This window comes from Vidua chalybeata, chromosome 6 (genome assembly GCF_026979565.1).
Source record: "Vidua chalybeata isolate OUT-0048 chromosome 6, bVidCha1 merged haplotype, whole genome shotgun sequence".
Classification (NCBI taxonomy): domain Eukaryota; kingdom Metazoa; phylum Chordata; class Aves; order Passeriformes; family Viduidae; genus Vidua; species Vidua chalybeata.
Genome location: NC_071535.1, coordinates 23,270,383 through 23,292,131, shown reverse-complemented (window position 1 = coordinate 23,292,131; position 21,749 = coordinate 23,270,383). Strand labels below are relative to the sequence as shown.

Here is a 21,749-nt window from a genome sequence, read left to right as displayed (position 1 = left end):
CTGCCTGTATCTGAGTCTGTCCTCCGGCTGCTGCCTTTGACACTGACTGTCCCAGGACAGCCCGGGAGTGGGGATGTCCAGTAGCAGCGCTTTTGGAGACGGTGTCCGTCTGTCTGTCCAAGGGCTGTAGTTCCAGCACACCACCACCATTCCCGGGCTGTCCTGTCGTCCCTGTCACCACGGCGCTCCCACCGCCCCTTTCCCGGCTGCAACCTTGCCCTCGGCCACGGGGGCGGGCGGTCCCTCCCCCCGGCCACCCCCGGGAGCGCGCGGTGGCTCCGGCCCGGCCCCGCGGGCGGGGCCCGCCCCAGCTGACCGGCGGGCGGGGCCGCCGCGCTCATGTGACACCGCCGAGCCGCCGCTGCCGCCGCCGTGCCCGCTGCCGCGCCCGCTACCGCCATGGTGCCGTCCCCGCTCGCCCTGCTCCTGGCGCTGGGCGCCGCCGCCACCGCCCTGGCCGAGCCCCTCCGCTTCGTTGACTGCGGTGAGTGGCTCCGGCCCGCGGCCGCGGGGCAGCGGGAGGAGAGAGGCAGGCGGAGACGGCCCGGTAATCCCGACTCTTCTTTGCAGGTTCCATAGACGGCAGCATCCAGGAGGTGAACGTGAGCCCCTGCCCCACTCAGCCCTGCCTGCTCCACAAGGGGACATCCTACAGCATCAACGTCACCTTCGCCAGCAGTAAGGAGCACATCCCCAGCGGGAGTGGGCAGGGGCAGGTGGTCCCCTCTGTGTCCCACTGCTGGGAGGGGAGAAGGGCGGCTGGAAAAGGATCTGGGTGGGAGGAAGAGTGTCCCTTAGTTGTGTTCTTGTAGCCTCTGGGGTATGTGAAGGTGATGTGTGGTATACCTGTGTTCTCTGTGTTTTGCAGAGATCGAGAGCCAGGGCAGTAAAGCAAAGGTGTACGGGGAGATGCTGCACGTGGACATACCCTTCCCTATTCCTGAGCCTGATGGATGCAAGTCCGGGATCCAGTGCCCCATTCAGAAGGGCCATTCCTACAGCTACCTGAATAAACTCCCTGTGAAGAGCGAGTACCCCAGTGTAAGTATGCAGGCAGCTGGTCGGCTTCTCAGTTACTGCCTATACTGGAGTAGTCTCACCAGCTGCCTTTAAGGGAAGACAGCTTGTTCTGTTCTGGTGAGACAGAGTAGACTCCATAGACATTCTGGTGTTCTTTTTGCTGTATGACTCTAGTTTCAAGTTCCCACTTTGGGACAGGCCCAGCAAAGGAAGCAGCCTAGCTCAACTGCTGGCAAGTAGCTTCAGCCACTCCAGTATCTTCCTGCGCCATGCTTCCCACCAGAGCCTGCTGCATGCAGCTGAATGCTCCCAGACTGAGTGTGCTTGACTCTGGAGTGCAGTTCAGCTAGGGATGCTGCAGGGTGTTTTCACTCTGCTTTCACCGGGAGTGGGAATTTGAGTGCAGCATGTGGAGGTCTCCTCTGTCATGTAACTGGGAGCTCTCCATCCACAGATGGTGCTCCAGGAATCAGTGCATGAGCGTGGTCCACCTACTGCACACAAGGGCAAGGTCCCAGCTCTGTCCTCTTTGTGCAGAACTCCCAGGACCTCCTTGTTCCACACAAATGATAACTTTTCTCCCCATGCCCTTGCCTTATAAGATTTTCTGAATGTTCTTATTTCCCTCTACTTCTCTCTCTTTCAGATTAAACTGATTGTGAAGTGGGAGCTGGTAGACGACCAGGACCAGATGTTGTTCTGCTGGAAGATACCAGTGCAGATTACTAGCTGAGGAGCTCTGCCATTAGTAGGGCTTAGGGAGGGGAAAACCAGAAACAACACAGGCCAAATTCTTTTATATAATAAACATTTCTTACTGCTTTCTTCAGAGCTCTGCAGCCTCTGAGCAGCCAGCACTGAGTTCCTTGCAAGATCAGCCCCTGGCAGAGTGCTCTTACTGTGTTTAGGTGACACCCCTGGGGTGTTCTCCTAGCAGCTCAAAGGGCAGCAGTATCTGCTGCAGGAGTGACTGAGCATCATCCTCCAGCCAATCTGTGGAGGCACTTTATCTGTTAGACTTGGAGCTGTCTGTCCTCACAAAGGAATTTCTCAGTGATGAACCTGGCTATTGTCTGAGCTGCTACCTGGTAACCCTTCAGTGCCTCTTCTGGAATGCCGGCTGCATCCACCCTCCTGTGTTTCTCCTGCTCTGTTGTGATCGGGATGCCCCTGGGACCTGCATTTGCTATCCATGCAGCTGAAGCAGAGGGAAGGAGAGGAGTCTTTCCCTGAGCTGACAGCCTGCTATGTCCTGGGCTTCTGCTCAAGCCAGCAGGACTCCAGCTGGGAAAACTCCTGTTTTGTGGATGCAAAGCCAAATGGTGTTCAGTGTCTCTGCAGGGATGATTCTTTCTCTAACCAATGGTTTGCACTACTACTAACTTGGAGCTGCTGCAAGCTCCTGAATCTCTTTTTATAACTCTCCTTTTAATAAAGGCTAGACAAATTCTGCTTGTGTTGTATTCTGTGAGTGAAGAGGATCAGGAGGAAAAGCAGAGTGGCCCAGGCACCCAGAGTGGCTGGGATTCAGCTGGTCGTACTTCTTAGCTGAAGGCATGAATAGAGGTGGTATGCTGGCCTAAGTGTGGGTGTCCTGGAAGCAGCCAAACATCTCTGCTGCTGGTATCCAGCTGGCAATGCTGGCTGTGCTTCTGCCTTGCTAGTCCTATGCAGGCTTGAAATTGTGCAAAGGCTCCCTGAAGAGATGGTAGCATAGAACATAGCCTTGCTTGCTGCAGCATAGGCAAAGATCTTCATACTGAGGGCTCTGGGGCTGGAGAAACAACTCCCAGACCCACTAGAGAGCTCTTACCAACTGCAGTAACCTATACTTGCTCAGGTGGGAACTGCAGCCCCCTTGTGTGAGAACAAGGCAGAGTGTGAACAGCTACAACTTCTGTGCTGTCTGCAGGGACTGGAGTTGGTCCACCAACTCCAGCTGCTACTGGTGCTGGGCTGGGAATTTGGCCTGGCAAAGCTCTCTACTCTGGTTTGGGAACAGGAGGAGGCCATGTGCCAGCTGAGAGGGCTAAGAATTGGCTCACAAGTGGGATGGCTCTGCCCTTGGCAGAGGCAAGACAAGCACAGTTCTGACAAGCCCCAGTGTCTTGAGCCACAGGGGCCCAAAATAAATGTTTTATTTAACAACATGAGAGAAGTTTCCAGCAGACTCAGTTAAAAAAAATAACCAACAACAACTTTACAGAAAGGAAGCTGGACCTGCTCCCCCTTCCCCTGCCCAGCCAGCATGGGGCACAAAGTATAGGGCTAAAGGCCACAGGGAGAGCTGGCCCTAGGGCCCCTCAGGCCTCTTTCCCAAGCCCCAAGGTTAGGCAGCAGCTCTAGAAAGCTGGGGTGGAGCCCCCATCTTAGGCTCTGGCCTGGGGGCTGGACGCTTCACAAGGAGTGGGGCCAGCACCCGTGGTGTGGGTAAAGCTTGTCACTTTGTCAGTGCAGCAGTGGCAGGGAGATGAACCCCCTTTCTTGGCAGGGTGAGTGGGACAGGCAGGGGCTGTGTGGCAAGGGAAGGTGTCCTGTGAGCCTCCATGACACAGGACAATGTGACAGGTGCTGAGGGCTGGAGTGGGCTCTGCTGCAGGAAGAGCAGGGGCTGGCAGGGCCAAGAGGGGTGCAGAGGCTGGGAGCTCAGCCCTGACCCATAGAGAGAGGTGGTGGGGAAGCTGTGCGCTTCGAAGGCGAAGGAACAAAGAGCCTCGAAGCACCCACAGCTGTGCGAGGCCTTTCTCTGTGCTCCCAGGTTCCAGAGCCATGTGCAGGGGAGCACCCTCACCCCTGCTCTCCTAGAGCTACGCGGCTGCTGGGTTCTGGGCTGTCTGGGGCACGCAGTGGTGTGACCGGGCCAGGGCCACGTAGCCCGGCAGGCATTGGCAGCGGTAGGAGCCCTCGGTGTTCTCACAGGTGCCACCTCGGCACAGGGGCTCAGGGTTGCCCACTTCCTCACACTCATTGATATCTGCAAGGAGAAGGATTGGGCTGAGCTGGTGGCACAGTGAGTAGTCCCAACCCACAGCTATCTCCCTGTGCCACTGCTGTCCCCCCTGGCCCTCCCACACAGGTTCTGCCTGCCCTGTCTCCCAACATCCTTCAGGATGTCCACGGTGACCCCACCAGCCTCCCATGCCCTCAGCATATCTGCAGAGCATCTGTAGTATCCAAGGGTGGCATCCCCAGTATCCTTCAGCACAGTACTGAACCCTGCCCCATGTACACCAAATAAGAGCTCCTCCAAGCTCTGCAGCTGGTGACACCCCCTGGTTAGCAGTTTTTGGCTAACAAGTTATAATAGCCCAAGATCTGGGGAAAAGGCCACTTCTAGCCTTGGAAAATGCCCTTTTCTGATCCAGCAAGGTCAACCAGGCAAATGATGGTGGCCCTGAGAGGCCGGTTATCATCTCCAGGACCAAAACACAGAGGGACTTCGTGCTGCACAAACAACAGCTTATTTTATTAACCTGCAAACTGTGCCAAAGGGCTCAGTTGGCCAGTTGATCAGGCTGGAGTGTGCATGTGAGCCCTACAGCAGCTGCCCTACTGTGACAGGTCTGCTCTGCTACATGTATTCATCCAGACACTCTGCCTGAGATACACCAACTTGTGGTGGGGCCATGAGCAGGACAGAGCACCCATGTACAACCTCAGAACCATTGTTTGCACCCACAGGTGCAGTGTGTGTGTTGAAATCCTCACCATGGCACCTATAGGTGCAAACAGAGCCCAAATCCTCACCTACCAAGGCAGGCCCAACCCCTCTCACCACAAACTCCAGATTCAACCCCCACTGATCAGCAGGGAGTGGGGAGCAGATGATGGATTAAGCTGGCCACCCAAGGGAGAAAGAAGACCCCAAGCAGTAGCCAATGGACCCTGGGAGGACCAAAGTGCTCTGCCACCCCAGGGACCTTGGATTATCTCTAACATAGGTGGAGGGGCCATCTGACAAAGAAAGAGAAATGCAACCCCAGGGAGGGGTGCTGGAAGCAAAATTTTAAGGGAGGTAAGAGAAAGCACAGCAGTCACAGGAGGAAGATGGAGAGGGGAAACATGAGAAGACAGAGCTTGAGGAACAAGGTAGTCTTCACACACAGCCAAACCAATTGTTGAACTGACACTGGGGACTCAACCTAAACCTCAGAATCAGACATTGCCATGAACAGGATGGCTTGCTCGGAAGCCCAAGGAGAAGTCAGGCACATCAAGGGAGATGTGCTTTGCAGCCTCAGAAGCAAGGGACGGTAAAAGCTGAAAGAGCAGACAGGCTGCTCCGGCCACCAAATCAAGAGGAGAAATGAAACAAGAACACTTTAGCCCAGAGAGACGCAAAAGCCAGCAGCGACAGTGTAGTGTTGCTAGCAGTCTGCACCGAGTCCTGGAGTTTGCCCACTTGGATAGGGGTGGGGACACCCAGCTCACCTTTCAGGGCATGGGTTAGCTGTTGCCATATGAAGTGAGAGGGGAAGTGCTGCAGCAGCTGCAGGAATATTCTAAAGGCCTGAAGTCAGCAAGGTAAAAGCATGATGATGACTAAGAACCAAGCAGGAGAACTGAAAGGAAAAAAACAGGCTCCAGTGTAAAATGAGGGCTAGTTAGTTCAGGATAGAAAAGGCAACAAGCAAAGGCTCCCTAAATATGTTAGCAGGAAACAATGGGGAATGTCAGTCTATTTCTTATCAACAGAGAAAACAAAAGCCAGTCGAGCTGGCTGGAGCAGCTAACACGGGTTTTGTTCCAGCCATCATAAAAACACTCATGGTGATCAGACAGAGCACAGACCACGTTTGAAGTATTTAAACAAGGGTGCAGGAGCACAGGGAGGGAAAGGTCACACTGTGATGGAGAGGTTCAACAATCAGATATAAAGCAGTTACATCCATAAAGGTTTGCTGCAATGCAAATTCATGTGTTTAATGCTGCCTGCAGTCCCTGAAAAGGTGACCGTTCTCTCTGAAATGGGAGCATAAAGGAGGCCTCAGAAAAACAACAAAAGATAAATTTCAAAACGATCTTTAAAAACAGAGAAGGGAAAATGCAGAATTACAGTCTGCTCACCCCTAAGCAGTTCAGGTTTGTGAGTGATTAGGTCATAACCCTCTAAAGAATAACAGGATCATTAAATAGCTGGTGCAGATCAGTTAAGGCCTGATTACGTTAAGCCAATTTGGTTCTCTTCCCTGACCTGATAACTGGCCTGTCAGATAAGGGAGAAGTGGTGGATATGTGCCTTGACCATGGTGAGGATTTCAACACACTCTCACATGACACACTCAGATTGAGAAAATACTCTCTAGATTAAACTGTGGCAATTGCAGAATGGACTGAACAGCTGCACTCCAAAGACAATTAGCAATATCTGGCTGTTACAACAAAAACCCTTTAAAGCACAGGCTGCAGTGGTCTGTTCTTACCCCTACTCCATGCAAATGTTGTCATTAAGGTAGACAAAGGAAGAACCCCCATGCTTATAAAATATATGTGTGATGCCAGACTGCAGGCACTTAGCAGGGTTCAGACTTACTCTGATAGAGTAGTGGTCCAAATTCAACCAGACAAAATTCACTGAAGGCAAATGCAAAGCATTATGGCCAATGAAAGGAAAACAGTGCACAAATGCAGAAGAGGGAGTAACATTGCAGGCTGCCATTTTGCACAGCTGCATTTGGGGTGGTATTGACCATGGGTTCTGTATGAAGAAGCTGCACCATTGTTTTGTACAGTAAGGATGCCCTGAGTTGGAGTAAGTGCCATGACTAAGGAAAAAGAGTGTCTTCATCTGCTCTGATGAGTGCCTGAGATCTCAGCTGGCTTGGAGACATATAATGTGAAAAGGATGGAGACATGGCATAGGGATTTAGAGGAAATGCAGAGAGAAGATTTAGAAACCATGTCTCATAGGGCAGGGTGGAAAGTGAGGAATTTCACCAGGGCAGTGGCAAATGTAGAGGACATTAACCACAGTAACCATGGCTTGTGATGTACAAGAGTGGTATGAGAAGACAGTAGACATCAGCCGCTCTCGGTGATGCCTCGAGCTGCTCTTACCTAGCTGCCCGCAGAAAGTGGCCGGCTGAACTTCCACGAGGGCCCTCCCAGCCGTATGGGAAGGAATCGGAAGAGCGGGACTGCTCCTGCTGCCGTCCCGGCTGGCACCGGCAGGGAGCAGCCGCGGCCCGGGGACGCGGGGCTCACTCACCCACGCAGGCCATGCGGGTCATGTCCAGCTGGAAGCCGTCGAAGCAGTCGCAGGTGTATCCCTCCGGGACGCGCACGCAGCGCCCGTTCTCGCAGCCGTTGAGGATCCCGCACTCCTCCGCCTGCAGCCCCTCGAAGCCCTCGTAGAGACCTGGAGGGCGGCAAGGTGGGGTCAGAGCAGGGTGAGCCTCCGCGCAGTCACTAAGGGAATATCGGGCATGCAGCAAGACAGTGACTGACCAGGACTGACTCAGAACAGCCAGGAACAGAGCTTGCTCCAAGCCTGGAGCAGCCCGGCCAGGGCGGGTATTACGAGGACATGGACACAGGGTGGGGAAGCACTTCTCTGTGTCTCCAGTACTCACCAGTTTGGCCAGGCAGGTAGCGGGGTGGAGACCGCACTGGGCCATGGTGGAGAGGGCTACCATGAAACTCACTGCTGGGTTCCCTCCGATGGAAACCAGCGTCGGGATTTCCGTACTCAGACTCCAGGTAGTTGTAGTAGGGGCTGGGAAGGCCATAGTGGGGGTCTTCCAAGCCCGGTCCGTACTCATACCTAGGTCTTTCTCGGAGCTCAGCCCCTCTCTCACTGTCTTCACTGGCCCCATTACACAGGAAAGCAAAATCAGCTGCAGGTGGTGAGGAAAAGGAAGGGTCAGTGCAGCCTGGCTCAAGGTCCACTATATGGCAGAGGGTGTGCGTCCACACTGGGTCAGCTGAACCAGCCTGGACTGAGTGCCCTCCAAAGCTGCAGCTCTGTAGTTTGTTGATTGTCAAGAAGATTAACTCCCGTCTGGGGCCAGCAGGTTCTTGAGCAGCAAGAACCCCAGTTCCCAGGGTGCTCCCATCTCCGGCTACCACTGTCTCCTAACATGTGTAGAAGCAGTGGGATGCACAGGGCAACACTGCCCTCAAGTACCTTGGACTTGCTGCAAATCAGTTTCAGGTACTTTCTACCCACTGGGGCAGTTCAGCCTTGGAGAAGTGTGTGTGGGGTTACCTACTCCTTGGGCTGGCTCCAGCAGTGCAGAGATCTTATGCAGCAGACCTGCATGACATGACAAGTGGCAGCCCAGCCCATTCCCACCTCTGCTGGAAGATGCTTGCTCATGCCACCCAACTTACCAGAGGACCTGTGGGGACAAAGTGCACAGTTCTGGCCCCAGGCTTCCCCGAGCCGGCAGCAGCACTCAGTGTACGTGGTCTGCTGGCCATGCAGCAGGTCTTGGCAGATGTAGTCGGCAACGGTCTGCCAGCAGACATCCAGGTGGATTTCATACTCCTCCAAGGCATCTGTGAATGACACAAGCAAAGGATGCCATGGAAATAATCCAGAAGAGTGCCTGTCCATCTTGTCCCAAGAGAGACGACCATGTGCCCCAGCTTCTGCCCCCTCCCTGCCCTGGCTGCACCCTGTGCTGGTGCTGACACACCTCAGCCAGACACCAAGTCCCCACCCACTGCTCCCTCTTGGAGGACCCAGCCATGGGGCAGGATGTGTGGGGCAAAGGTGTGCTGCAGTGGGGGATTAAGCTCACCTGCCCTGCTGGAGAAATTCACACACCGGTTGCCAGTGGCATCCAGCACAAGAGGGAGGCTGCAGAAGCAGTGGTAGGAACCTTCTGTATTCAGACACTCGCCATTGATGCAGTACACTTCATTCTGACACTCATCCTGATCTGCCCACACACAAGGACAGGGCAACGTTTCAGGCTGGCAGACATGAGCAGTGTGACCCTTTCCCTGCACAAATGGGGACCTCATGACCCTCAGGCCCTCCTCCCTTGTTCCCCAGGAGGGTCCCAGAAGTCTGTGACCTAGACCTGGTTCAGCAGGGACAAGTCTGGGTGTAGCACCACAGCTGTCCCCCCATGTGCAGTGGGATGCCCACTGCTCTTTGAGGCCATCTTACCAACACACTCAAGCCTGCTGGAGTCATAGAAGTATCCTGTACGGCAGAAGCACTTGTAGCCTGGCACCGTGTTCAAACACTGTCCATTGCGGCAGAACTCGGAGCCAAATATCTCACACTCATCCATGTCTGAAAGAGGGATGGAGAGAAGGCAAGTGTCTCAGGAAGCAGAGCCATGGAAGCAAGGGGGACTGGGTGCTATACCTGCAAAAAGCTGTCACAGCACCTTGCTTGGATTGCTGACAGGTCCCTGAGTGAGCCTCCCACCTCTCCCACAGGTGCCATGCTTGGGAGCAGAGGGAGAAGCACCCCCAGACAGAGCAGGAGGAGGGATGGTGTGAGCAGGACATTCACAAATAGGAAATTAATGTGTATCTTAAGCACACAACCCCCATGGACGAGAAGTGCCAAAGACTGAGTGAGCTGGCCACTGGGAGATCTGATCAGTAACGGGAAGAGCTATGTCTTGATGGTCCCCATCCCTGGTTCTTAATGAGAAACTTGCACCAAGAAAGAATAACTGCCAGCAACAAGGCAGGACTGGAGGCAGGGGCACTTGCAGCTCAACAATACTGGCAGTCTGGGATTTCTCTGGAATGGGGAAAACAGCAGCATGATGTTAGCATCCCCCACAATAGGCCTCAGGAGATAGTTTTGTCAATGCATTTTCATGCAGGGTTTTACATAGTGCTCTCCCTCTTCCCCCTGGAAGAAATGAAAGAAAATGGTGCTAGTACCTGTGAAAGAGACTTTTCCTGAGAGCAGATCTTCCTGGGGAATATAGCCCTTCCCAAGAGGGCAGATCTCTTGGTACTCCACTGACCAAGATACAGACACCAAGAGGAGATGGAAAGAAAATAAGCAGCTCATTAGTGCAATCATGGTGGAGCTGGCAGGCAGAGCACTGGCCCTGACTGGTGTGGTGGGGTCACAGTCCTACCTGTGCCTGGGATGGGGCAGGGGTAAGTCTCACAGTTGTCACCCCAGGCTGCCCCCACAGTACAGCAGCACTCCTCCTTGGTGATGTTCTTGGCCAGGACGCTGTCACACAGGCGAACGTCACTGATGTGGTAGTAACACTGCTTGCGCTCTGCGCTGTCAGAGAGGTGGGCTGCGTGTGTGTCGGAACCCTCTAAAAGACAGCAGAGCAGGGACGGGATGGGGTCCTTGGCACCCCAACGCAGCATCCCATACCTACGAGGTCCCAGAGCACACCCATCACCAGCAGTGTGGCTTTCTCAGGTCCTCACTTTCAGGCTTCTGAGATCTCCCCAGACAAAAACTTGCCCATTTATCTGTGGAGGCTTGTACAGCCCTAGCAGCCCCTCATCGTTATCTCACCCCAGCCAGAGCTACTATGCTCCTGCTCTAGCTGTCACCCACGCTCTATCGCAGTTGCCTACTCACCTACGGCAGCTCGGGGCTTGCACTGCCCTGCCTCTGTGTCGTACTCCTCGTGGTCACTGGGGCAGAGGCACAGGAAGGATCCCTCCACGTTCTCACAAAGCGCAGTTCCGCACACAGCAACCATCAGCTCACACTCATTCACGTCTGCAAAGCAAAGAGCAGCAGTGGGCAGCAGGAGCCCTGCCTCTGCATGGGCAGCCTGTGCATGGTCTGCAGCATGAAGCTACCCTGCGGTAGGGAGACAAAAGCTGCTAGGGACGAGCTAAGAACTACGTTCACACTGGGGCTCAACACAAGTCTGGCAGGACCCTCATGCCCTGCTCTTAGTGGATCCAGAGCCTGAACTCCAGCTTACTGAAATCCAGTCGGTTGCTGGATCACAGAATCATCTAGGTTTGGATCACTCCAGTCCAATGCCATACTCACTTACAGGATCCCATCAGGCTGCTCAAAGCTTTTTCTTGTTGGGTCTTTAAAATCTCCAAGGATGGCAACTGAACAAACATCACAGGCAACTGTTCCACTCTCTGCCTGTCTTCACAATGAAAATTTTCTTCCTTATAATACACCCTGCCTGTTCTCTATAGGCACCCATTAAAGTACCTTTCCAGCACCTTCAGTGCCTCCATCTCCCAAGGACTCCTTTCCACCTGGACAGAAAAGGACTCCATATTCACTGTTAAACACTCACTTTTTCAGAGCCTGATCCTCTGCAAGCCCAAAGATCTGCTGTGATATGGAAAGGGGTTTTGACTCCATGAGCTGCCCTGTCCATGTGCATGATTCTCAGTGCATGAGAGCAGTCCCTGTCTGTGGTCTGGGAGCCATCATACAGCAGGGACGCCAGCCTGGCATCTGCCAATGGCTCTCCTTTCCTGACTGGCAGAGTGATCCTGGCAGACTCACCAATGCAGTAGTGCCCGGAAGGTGAGCTCTCGTAGCCACGGTCACAGAGGCAGCGGAAGGAGCCATCTGAGTTCTCGCAGAAGCCGTGGCTCCCGCACAACGTTTCATTGGCACATTCATCAATGTCTGCAGCAAAGCCAAAACCAAGAATTGTCCTAGTTCCCACTTCTCCCAGTGGGCACCCTTACTCAGGCCTTTCGGCTCTGACCCCAAGATCTGGGACTGGGACAGGCATTCCCTTGATGTGAGGGATTGGGTCTGGCTGCTCCAGTTACTCACCTATGAGTGTGCATGTTAAGAGAAGCTTCTTGCAACACTGAGAGCCACAAAGAGACCATGTGAATAGAGCAATAGGGGCAGGGTGGGAATGGGAAATTGATGGGAAGCATGGGAGGTGACTGGCAGGGGTAGCTGAGGGCAGCAGTTTCCTGCAGAGGGGTAAAGGGACACAGAGCCTACAAGCTCCAGCTGCTGCATGGAAGTTTTCTTGGAGCAGTCAGAACAGCTATGTGTCAACAACCCACGGTTCCAAGGCCAGGAGCAGCTCCATGTGCTAAGGCTGAGTCTTAGTGCAGCCCAGACCCCAATGGCTGGCAGCAGCTCCTCCCTGCTGCAACTTTCCCTGAGCTGGGGGGAGCCTCAAACACTGCAAAAACCCCTTTGCTCCTTCCTTTTTGCTGGAGCCTGGGCTTCAAACCCAGACTCACTAGCCTAGCATGCTCTGGTAGCAGCCTTTCCACTCACCCAGGCCTGCCAGGCAGGTGACTGGCGCTGGCCCCAGCAAGCACAGCTTACAGGGAGCTGCGGTCCAGCCCCAAGCCTGGAATGGCTGTAACCTGCCCAGGACCCTCCCCAAGCGGAAAGCAGCACAATGCGGTGTCTGTTCCAGATGCCAGGAAGAGAGAAGTCTAGACACAAGCAGGCAGTGCAGCCAAGAAAACAAATTCTCAGCATTATCTGCCTCTCCACCAGCCACACATTTCCTCCTCCTCCTTCTCCCCTGCGCCTCTGGCAGAGATGTCCCACAACCACCCTGTGCCTGCCAGGGTGAGGGACAGGAGGACCCAGGGCTGTACTCACCAATGCAGTCACCCAAGGGGGTCCAGTGGAAGCCAGGCTGGCAGCCCATGATACAACGGTAGGAGCCCAGGCTGTTCTGGCACCGCCATGTGCCGCAGATGGCATCCCCATATTCTTTACACTCATCCACATCTGCAGGGAGGAGAGCAAGGGGATGAGGATGGTCAGATGGGGACCCTGTTTGTTCACTGCAGCACCTGGATCCGCTTCAGCTGGCCAGAGGCCTTGAACCAGTGCTAGTCCTCCTTACAAGTCACCAGCAACTTTGATTGCTGGGAGCAGAACTGTCTTCCCTCCTGCACTGGCTTCATTTGTCCCCTCAAATCCTGGGAGGCTGATCTCCCCAGCAAAGAGCTCTCACCCACGCAATCATCAGTCTCCTGGGAGTGTTTGAATCCATTTTCACACAGACATCTGTAGGAGCCTTCTGTGTTCAGACACTGGCCTTGCGAGCACAGGGACTTGTCTGCACATTCATCCACATCTGTGAAATCAAGACAAAAACATCAACCTGGATCTCACAGCAGGGCAGGAAGCAGAGGGCAGGACCTAAGGTGGATCCTGCCACCCTTCAACTCACCTTGGCAGCTGACTCCGCCAGCCACACTTGAGAAACCAGGGGCACAAATGCAGAAGTAGGATCCTTGACTGTTGAGACATTCACCATTGGGACTACAGATCTCACTGTTCAGGCACTCATTCATATCTGCAGAGGGAGCAGAATCAGGACCATGCACCCAGCCCTGGGGTACATCCTTCACCAAAGCCACATAGATTCCCTGTACCCAGTCTCTTACAGGCAGCCCTCAAAGGGCTCCTGGCCCTTTGTTTCCTCATCATGGAAACAGAGATCTTCCCTGTCCATGGTGAGCCTGACTTTGACTATAACCTTATGGATGTACCATGCATGGTGGCATCACTTGCCTAGGCACCAGCATCCTCCCTGCTGAGAAAGAAGGGGGATCCAGTATGTCCTGGACCCAGAGGGCTGCATGGATGGGGTTCATACCTTCGCATACAGTGCCATTGATGAGCTCAAAGCCAGTCTGGCAGTTGCACTCATAGGAGCCCAGTGTGTTTCTGCACTCTCCCCCCAGGCACTGGACAGCAGGGTCCTCACACTCATCCAGATCTGCCAAGAGGAAGGGCACAGCATAGAGTGAGGCCCCAGCTCTTGCCACCACTGGAGAAGATCTCCATCCACAGAAGCATCACCCAGCTGTTGGCCTGCAAAGTGGGTTTGAGCTGTCTTCCCAGACCATCCCATCACAGTGAGAAGAGACTCCCTGTTACCGGGGTGTGCAGGTTCAGCCCAGACTCTTCACTCCCTTCCATCATAGGGACCAGCAAAACACTATCCCAGCACCAAGTCAGTGGTGCCCAGTGACAGGACCAAAGGCAAGGGGCACAAACTGAAATACAGGAGGTCCTGCCTGAACACTCTCTTTCTGTGACAGTAGCAGAGCACTGGTCTAGGTTGCCCAAAGACACGTGGAGTCTCCCTTCTTGGAGATACTGAAAAACTATCTGGATGCAGCCCTGGGCAGACAACTGTTGGTGGCTCTGCTTGAGCATTGTGTTGATGAGATGAACTCCAGAGGTCCCCTCCAGCCTTAGGCATTCAGTGATTCTGTGAGCACAGGGATACTGTTAACCCCAGCGTCTGTCTCCAGCAGAACTCTGCTCTGCATACAACAACCACCAAGAGGCCAATGCAGTCACAGTTGTTGACAAATCCTCCCTTCAGCCAACTGCACAAGAGCAAACATCAGCAGTGCAACGCAGCACCAGCCCTACCTTCTGAGGCTCTGCTTTCTCACTTGCCAGACTTGTCTGCAATGTCCTTGTGGAAGAGCTGTTCAGGGGCCTACAACAACTCTTACCCAATTGCACAAGAGCCTCAAAAGCACAGAGCTCTCCACAAACCCTCTCTCACCCAACTCTCCCAGGCCTTGGCCAGAATCTACTGGCACTCTGAGGATTTTGCTCACAGCAGAGGAGAGAGGGATACCTTCCCTTGCACAGAAGGCTGCAAGATGACAGCAGACTGTCTGCAGCCCTTGAGGGCAAGCACGGGAGGCAAGCACGGGAGAACACTGCACTGACAGGAGGTAAAGCCGTGAGACTGGCAGCTCCTGAAGGTAGGGAGGAACACTTTCCTCTTTGCAGAGCACTGAGCATGCCACAGGCACAAAGAGCATCGCTCCCTACCACCTCAGGGCAGGATTCCCAGCTTTTCAGTCTCAAAGGGTTGCAAGAAGCAGTATTATTGAATCCTTCTGGAGAGGAACCAAAAATCTAGTTTATTTACACAAAAACTATCATGAAACCCTTATCATGTTTCAAATATGAAACCTAAATCCACAGACAAGGCCACCAGCCAAGGCAGGGAGGAACATACCATCCTGCCATCAGGTCAGCGTGACCCAAACGATATCAAACCCTGATAAGATGCCCTCATGAAATGGCTGGGGCAAGGTGGCTGAGATGGGGCAGCTCATGTGGAGTCCTGGGAAAAGGGGAGGGCAGATGTAAGGCATCAAACCACGGCTCTTCCATCACACCCGAAAATCAAATGCAAAGTAAGTTCATTTCACACTGACTTTCTCAGACAGCAAATCAGAGGAGAATTAAGGGAGGAAAACCTCCCTCTCCTCCCCTCCTGGAGGCCCCCATACAGGGGGATCCTTCTGAAAGTCACATCAAAGACAAGATCTTCTATTTGCCAGCTACGTGCAGGCTGCAGGGCTCTGCAGTGCTCCAGAGAGAAATTCTCAGCACATGGCCATTCTTTAAACAAATACCTTTGCCAGCTCTGCCCTTTCCCTTCCCTTGCTCCAAACAGGGAATTTGCATCAAGCTATCTCAAGCCCAGGATATTCCCCACAGTCAGCCACCAGAGATGGAGTTTTCCTGCTTGTGCTTGGGCAGTTAAGCTGTAAAGCTGGGACTGAGAACTCCCATGTCTCAGCACTGCAACCAACACAAATCAGTGCTGCTGTTAAGTCTCTGCCAGCATATCTGGCACAGCAGAGACCTTGTTCTAAGCTTTCCCTTTTAAATATGTCCAAGTTATATTAGGGGCTGGGGAAAAATTATGAAAGCTGGGTGCTCACAGTCTCTCCATGGGCTGTGGACCCAAGGTTTCTCCTTCCATTGAAGACCTACATTTGAAGTAGATACACACAGTTCTGAACTAAAAGGCACACAATTCTGCCAATGTTTCCAGGCCTCCCGTACTCCTCTGGCCTTTGTCAGCATCTTCTAGATCATCATTGGTCCATGAGTCCTTCCCCCATCCCTTTGCTGTGTGAGCAAAATCACCTTCCTGCTGCTCCAAGTGACATGTGCATGCAGCCTTCCATGCACTCTACTGAACAGGAAGCTAAAGAGCTGGAAAAGGATCCTGAGGCTAAAGAAGCCCTCCTGCCCCACCAGTAACCCAGCTTTGGCAATGTCTCTTCCCTCATTTCCTCCAGCACCCACTCCTCTGTTCCTGGGGAAGGGATACCTTCACACATGCTGCCATCTCTGGAGACAGCATAGCCGGTGTCACAAGACATGCAGGAATAGGAGCCCTCAGTATTGAGGCAGAGTCCGGAGGGACAGGGGGCCCGGGCTGAGCATTCATCAATGTCTGCATAAACACAGGAGGGAGAATGGGATAAGAGGAAAAAATGCAGAGCAACCATGACCAGGGGCACATGTGCTGGGGGAACCAGCCAGCATGGTGGCCAGGACTCAGGGAGAGCCAAGTGCTTAGGGATAGCCCAGGGAACCCTCTGGACTGAGTGTGTGACACTTCAGAGTGTCTGGACACACGGCTCCCTAATACCTTGGCAGCTCTTCCCATCAGGTGCCACCTCGTAGCCCCGGTAGCAGGAACAGCGGAAGGAGCCGTCCAGGTTGACGCACTGTCCATGAGCGCAAGTCCCCTCCACAAGACACTCATCCACATCTGTGTGATACAGCAGAAAGCAACATGGCATGGGAGGGTGCTCAGGGCAGTCCCTCCACACAAGCTATGAGTGCAATATGCCCTGGCCAAACAGGCTGGCTGACTGCAGGAGAAGGACGCTGCCTGTGCCCCTGCTCTTTTTGAGGCTTACAGGGAGCGCTGCCGTGGCGGGCAAGGGTGCCGTCCAGAGCAGCAATTTCTCACCAATACATCGTCCGTTCCTGGGCCGGTAGCCAGCCGCACAGCTGACACACTTGTAGGATCCTAGTGTATTGACACATCTCCCACTGGGGCAAGAGCTGGGATCCATGCACTCATTGACATCTGCCAAGAAACACAGTTCTTTCAGGCTCCCAAAAGTAAACAATGCAGCAGTCTCCAATGTGTCCTCTCGAGCTGGATCCTCAAAGTTTCCCTCCAGGGCACAGTGATACCCAATAGGAGTTGAGAAGAGTTTGTTGGGGCTTAGACAAAATCTCTTACGGCCCCACCTATCCCTCAGGATCCTACACCCACATCTGAGGGCTGACATAAGTCAGCAACTAAACTCATGGCTGCAGGGTGTTGCCAAGGCCAAGAATGTGCATGGGCAGAGAAAGGGATCAGAGAACATCTGTGCAGGGCCGTCTCATCAGGGCGTTTCATAACTGTGATTAGGATGCAACCTCCAGCTCAGTTGTCCTTAAAGCAAGTGCTTTCTGGAGGCTGTGTGGGGGGAAGCAGCATTCTGTGCATGCCCTGTTTCCTGTACTGCCTCCTAAAATAGCCTCCACTCTGTGATGGAGATGAGCTACTGAGAAAGGGAAATCTTTGATCAAGCACAACATACGTTGACAAGGGTGAAAGCTTTGAAGGGCCCAGGTCTTGCCATGTGAATGGGATGCTGTGGGGATGGGTGGCCTGAGTCTCTGCAGCCTGCTCTCCCTGCAGTCCACCTGCCAGCATGACAATTTTGTGACAAAGCCAAGGTGGCATGAAAATATATAGGCATGTCCTTCCATAATGGGAAGCTGGAATGGGCTGGTCATTGGGGAACTCCATGGAGAGATGGAAGAGAATCTTGGGAGAACTCCATTCCCTCTGCCCAGTAAAGCAGTCAAAGGAGAGGACAGGCAGTCCTTGGGGAGGGCACAGGGCAGACAAATGTGCGGGTGTCCTACCTCCCTTACAGGAAACACAGAGTGATGAGAAAAGGAAGTGTTTAGCCATGCATAGGGTAGGTTGGAGGGGCAGGGAAACTGGGAGCAGCAAGCTTTACCTTCACACTGTCCTCTGGGGCCCATGGCAAAGCCCTCCCTGCACTGGCAGTGGTAGGAGCCAGGTGTGTTGATGCATTGCTGTCCTCGGCAGATAGAAGGCTGCTCACATTCATCTCGGTCTGGCAACACACAGGGAGACAGTCCTGAATCTTTCCCCACCAGTGTCAGGAAGGCTTGGTGCAAGAGAGGACCTGCTCCCCCTGCAGCAGGCTCTAGCCAAGGGATCTGTGCTGGGGCTCTCCTCTATCCCCCACCTGCCCTAGCATCTTCCTAGCCATGAAGCAGTGATCAGGGCTGGCATCACAGACTCCTGCCTGGATCATCATGGACAAGGTCTTATCCCTGAGCAAGCAGGAGAGAGTGATTGCTATGGATTAAGCTGTCTATGGGCAGGCCTGTGGGAAAGAGGATGTGCAGGTATGCACATGTACGTGCACATTCATGAGAGAGTGTGAGGCTGAGAGAACAAAGAGGCCCTGGAGAGATGGCAACTCTGTGTCAGGTGAACACTACTTACCCTCACAGCTTTGCTTGCCCACCGACACAGCCAGGGTGTACCCAGAGTAGCAGAGGCAGAAATAGGAGCCCACACTATTGATGCAGCGACCTTTTCCAGCACAAGGGTCTTTTAGACACTCATCTTCATCTACAACCAGGCAGGGAAGGAAGACCAGCAATCACCACCTTCTGCTTGCAGCCCCCTGCCAGCCCCGCAGTGCCGCAGTGGGCAGGGCCTCAGCAGAGCTGCCAGAAGACCGTCCCCCAAGGGCCAGAAGGACTGAACGGGCTGTTGAGGCCTGGAAAGCCAAGCAGTCAAACCATCAATTGCCAACCCACCAATGCAGTGGAGGCGGCTGGGGTCCAAGGTGTAACCAGGGTGGCACAAGCAGCTATACCCCTCTGGAGTCAGAACACAAGCACCAGCTCCACAGGAAAGGGGTGAGGAGGCACAGCCACTGACCCCTGCAAAGAGAGAGCACAGGGTTGGGAGCAGCACCAAAAGGGTGCATGGAATCTAGTGTCTGCTTTGTGTCCCCAGCGCCATACCAGGAGGCTGCTTTTTCCCTTCTTGGAGAGTGATGCTGAGCCTGCTCCTCTCCTTTTTCAGAGCCTGCACCGACGGGGCAGCAGGGAGGACACAGCAGACCCTGACATCTCCTCGGGCTCCTGTGGCCTGAGCGGGCACGCCCCAGTGCCGTATATTGATCACCTGCACTGCAGCCCCATGCCTTAAACTAGAACTGGCAGCAGAGCCTGACACCTGTGATGGCGTTCCTTTTGCGGTGACAGCAGGGCCCCCCGCCTCGCACCACCCTGCTAAGCCGAGCACAGGCAGCAGTGAAGGGGCAGTGAGGCACCACACACCCCTCGGCATAAAGCCAGCCGGGGGGAGTGAGGGGGCAGCCCAACCCCAAACAAAAGGCTATTGAGGAAGACGCATTCCTCAGCAAGGTGCCTCCGCCAGGCCTGCTCCCCAAGGTGCTCCAGCCCCCGGCGCAGGGCAGGGACCAAACTCTCAGACACTTAAGCAACCCTGGAACAACAGTACCCTTGTTTCCGGCGCAGTAAACAAGCCGCCCCGGGAGCCACAAGCCTCCCCCGGCGCTCCCCCTTCCCGATGAGTCAGCTCACGCCACGGGAGGGGCGCGGGGCCAAAGCCACCGGAGCGGGTGCGTGATTCCCCCTCTCGGCAGCACTGCTGCGCCCGGCAAGGCAGCTGCAGGCAGGGAAGGACTGAGATACAAGCGCTCTGTTCCCCATACAGCTTCGCTCTTGGGACTCCCAGGCCGGCCAGGTTTCCCTGGCTGGCAGCAGCTGGGCCCAGGCTGGGACAAGAGCTGCAGGTCAAGGGCTTTTCTTTGGGAAGTCAAAGGAGGCATTTGGGCAGATTAACAGACTGGTTGAGGGAGAATTTAGGACATAATTTCACTGTAGTACTAGGCAAAGAGAGGCATGAAATCCTCATGACTGGTGGACACACACCCACCTGCTGGCACCTGTGTTGGAGCAGCAGCATCCCAGGTGGTAGTGGGGCCAGGCTGGCGAGGACCAAGCCAGAACTCCTCTTCCTCTGCTGTGGAAGAAGAAGAGAGGTAAGTCAAGCTACCTGATCCCAGGCAGAGATGACCACCCAAGATTTACCTGTGCTGGCTGTCCTGGCAACCACAGCACCAAAAGAGAACATAGGAAGAGGCTGCAGGGTGGTTGCAACTCTGTCATCTTACTATTTAACACAGCCTCTTTCATCTTGCTGGATATTCATTACCTCCTCACATTCCTATAGCCCCGCATCAGCCACCCACTGTGATGGGGTCCTCCATGCTGCCCACAGCCAGTCCAACTAGGAGCCTGTCCTGCCCAGCACTGGGGGTTGTCATGCAGAGAAGGGTGGCCCTCGGGGCATGGCCTGAGCTCCCAGTCTCCCCACTTTCCTCACTGCCCCATTCCCTTCCCCACACGTGCCTTGCCCTCCCACCAGCACAGCACTCACCTCTGCGCACAGCAGGCTCTGCAGTGGCATCAGCAGTTCTCTGAGGGACAGAAACATAGGATTCTTGTGCATGGAACTGGGATGCAGCACCCCTGTGACATTTTCCCACCCACCTCCTGGCTCCTCTTTCTCCCCAAGACTGCCATCCTAGGAGGAGAAGCTGCCCCCACTGGGTGCATTTGGCAGGGCCACTCTGGGTCATCCTGGGCAAAACACAGCTTCAGGCCATGCCCCGAGGGCCACCCACAGAACGTCTGTGGCAGCACACTGTGCAGGTGACACCTGTGCACTGTGCACTGTGCAGTGCTACCAGGCAGGCACCTCCTCAAGGTGGCCAGGAAGGTCATCCAGGCACGGTAAATATTGCCACTGTCACCAGCAGCTCTGGAGGGCTGAGGACAGCTGCTGCTTTGACCTGCATCAACAGTGCCTGTCAAGGTGTTTTCTGCTAGAAGCTCTTCCTCAGCATCCCCTCCAGGCAAACCTATGGCTGCCAAAGGAAATGCTGGAGCACAACCAGAGTCCCAAGTCCCTGCTCCGTGAAGCTTTCCACAATGGATGAAGAAAACAGGCAACTGAACAATTTAAGTTCCAGACTTCACATTTGGACGCTTTGGTTCAAATTTCTGCCCTGTTTTGAGATTTCTCACATGTACTTGAGCCAAGTTACTTCATGTTTATGAAGCAGTGACAATGGTAGTGCTGTCCCTTCCCTCAGAGGTGCTGCACATGTCTGAGGGATGAGCTGATGTAGCAAGAGGGCACAGAGAGATATGCTCAGGAGAGATATGGCCAAACTTCTACTGACAGCACAGCTCAAGAGGCACACATTTTTCAAGTGAGACTCAAATAAAGTCACACAGCCCTAAGAGAGCCTAGCAGAAGATCAGTCTCCAAGCTGCTTCCACCCAACACAGTGAATTCACACAAGCAGTGTTGGACACTTCTGCCCTGACTGCTGCAGTGGTGTTTCTGCTGCATCCACCTCAACACAAGGAGAGCTGGTTGTGAGCAGGGCTTGAGCAGGACACTGGGGTCCATGAGAGAAGCATGCCTAAAGTTGACTACATCAGTTCCCCTTATCCTGCTGCCCATCAGCCTTACAGCCAGGCCAGTCTGACAGTGAGTGCCCACACCTCAGCTGTGTAAGTACAGTTGATATTAACTGAAGTTAGTGAAAGCAGAGCAAACTTGAATATGCAGCAAAGACCAGAATTTCAAACCAAAATTCTCCTTGATGTCCTTTTATAGTGGGATAGATCCTTGCTGTAATTCACCCTTTTGCTCCTTAGGACTGAGTTTATAGTGGATAATCCCTCCTGTCTAGAGCTTCAATCCCTGTGAGATGCAGTGTAGACATGGCTGGAGCCTCAACTCATACCTGCCTGGATGAACAGTAAAAGAGTGTAAGCAGAAATAGAATCATATAATGTTTTGGGTTGGAAGGGACCTTAAAGATCATCTAGTTCCACCCCCCTGCCATGGGCAGGGACACCTTCTACTAGACCA

At 54.0% G+C, this 21,749-nt stretch overlaps 2 protein-coding genes across 2 annotated transcripts in view; one reads left to right on the top strand and one right to left on the bottom strand.

The window, feature by feature from the left end:
• Positions 1 to 339: 339 nt before the first annotated feature.
• Positions 340 to 2,472, top strand: NPC2 (NPC intracellular cholesterol transporter 2). The gene is made up of 4 exons (XM_053945668.1): positions 340 to 484; positions 571 to 678; positions 869 to 1,041; positions 1,667 to 2,472. Exons 1-4 carry the CDS (start codon positions 400 to 402, stop codon positions 1,751 to 1,753), a joined length of 453 nt encoding a protein of 150 aa, XP_053801643.1. The 5' UTR covers positions 340 to 399; the 3' UTR covers positions 1,754 to 2,472.
• A 652-nt stretch (positions 2,473 to 3,124) lies between these two features.
• LTBP2 (latent transforming growth factor beta binding protein 2) overlaps positions 3,125 to 21,749 on the bottom strand; it is a 72,142-nt gene continuing 53,517 nt past the window's right edge. Inside the window, exons 14-35 of the mRNA XM_053946376.1 lie at positions 20,241 to 20,280; positions 19,737 to 19,823; positions 18,587 to 18,712; positions 18,267 to 18,395; positions 17,749 to 17,868; positions 16,695 to 16,814; positions 16,368 to 16,490; positions 16,044 to 16,169; positions 13,542 to 13,664; positions 13,113 to 13,238; positions 12,894 to 13,016; positions 12,533 to 12,664; positions 11,453 to 11,578; positions 10,547 to 10,690; positions 10,080 to 10,271; positions 9,877 to 9,957; positions 9,140 to 9,268; positions 8,766 to 8,906; positions 8,353 to 8,520; positions 7,593 to 7,856; positions 7,229 to 7,378; positions 3,125 to 3,994 (exon numbers count right to left, since the gene is read on the bottom strand). Coding sequence (XP_053802351.1) covers positions 3,828 to 3,994; positions 7,229 to 7,378; positions 7,593 to 7,856; positions 8,353 to 8,520; positions 8,766 to 8,906; positions 9,140 to 9,268; positions 9,877 to 9,957; positions 10,080 to 10,271; positions 10,547 to 10,690; positions 11,453 to 11,578; positions 12,533 to 12,664; positions 12,894 to 13,016; positions 13,113 to 13,238; positions 13,542 to 13,664; positions 16,044 to 16,169; positions 16,368 to 16,490; positions 16,695 to 16,814; positions 17,749 to 17,868; positions 18,267 to 18,395; positions 18,587 to 18,712; positions 19,737 to 19,823; positions 20,241 to 20,280 — 2,937 coding nt within the window. The 3' untranslated portion in view covers positions 3,125 to 3,827. The remainder of the gene's footprint in view (positions 3,995 to 7,228; positions 7,379 to 7,592; positions 7,857 to 8,352; positions 8,521 to 8,765; positions 8,907 to 9,139; positions 9,269 to 9,876; positions 9,958 to 10,079; positions 10,272 to 10,546; positions 10,691 to 11,452; positions 11,579 to 12,532; positions 12,665 to 12,893; positions 13,017 to 13,112; positions 13,239 to 13,541; positions 13,665 to 16,043; positions 16,170 to 16,367; positions 16,491 to 16,694; positions 16,815 to 17,748; positions 17,869 to 18,266; positions 18,396 to 18,586; positions 18,713 to 19,736; positions 19,824 to 20,240; positions 20,281 to 21,749) is intronic.

Bases quoted from the DNA above. Each gene is read 5' to 3' on its own strand.
- NPC2 (XM_053945668.1), top strand. From the start codon at position 400: ATGGTGCCGTCCCCGCTCGCCCTGCTCCTGGCGCTGGGCGCCGCCGCC. The intron at 679-868 runs GTAAGGAGCACA...TGTGTTTTGCAG, and splicing joins CAACGTCACCTTCGCCAGCA to AGATCGAGAGCCAGGGCAGT. The intron at 1,042-1,666 runs GTAAGTATGCAG...TCTCTCTTTCAG, and splicing joins TGAAGAGCGAGTACCCCAGT to ATTAAACTGATTGTGAAGTG.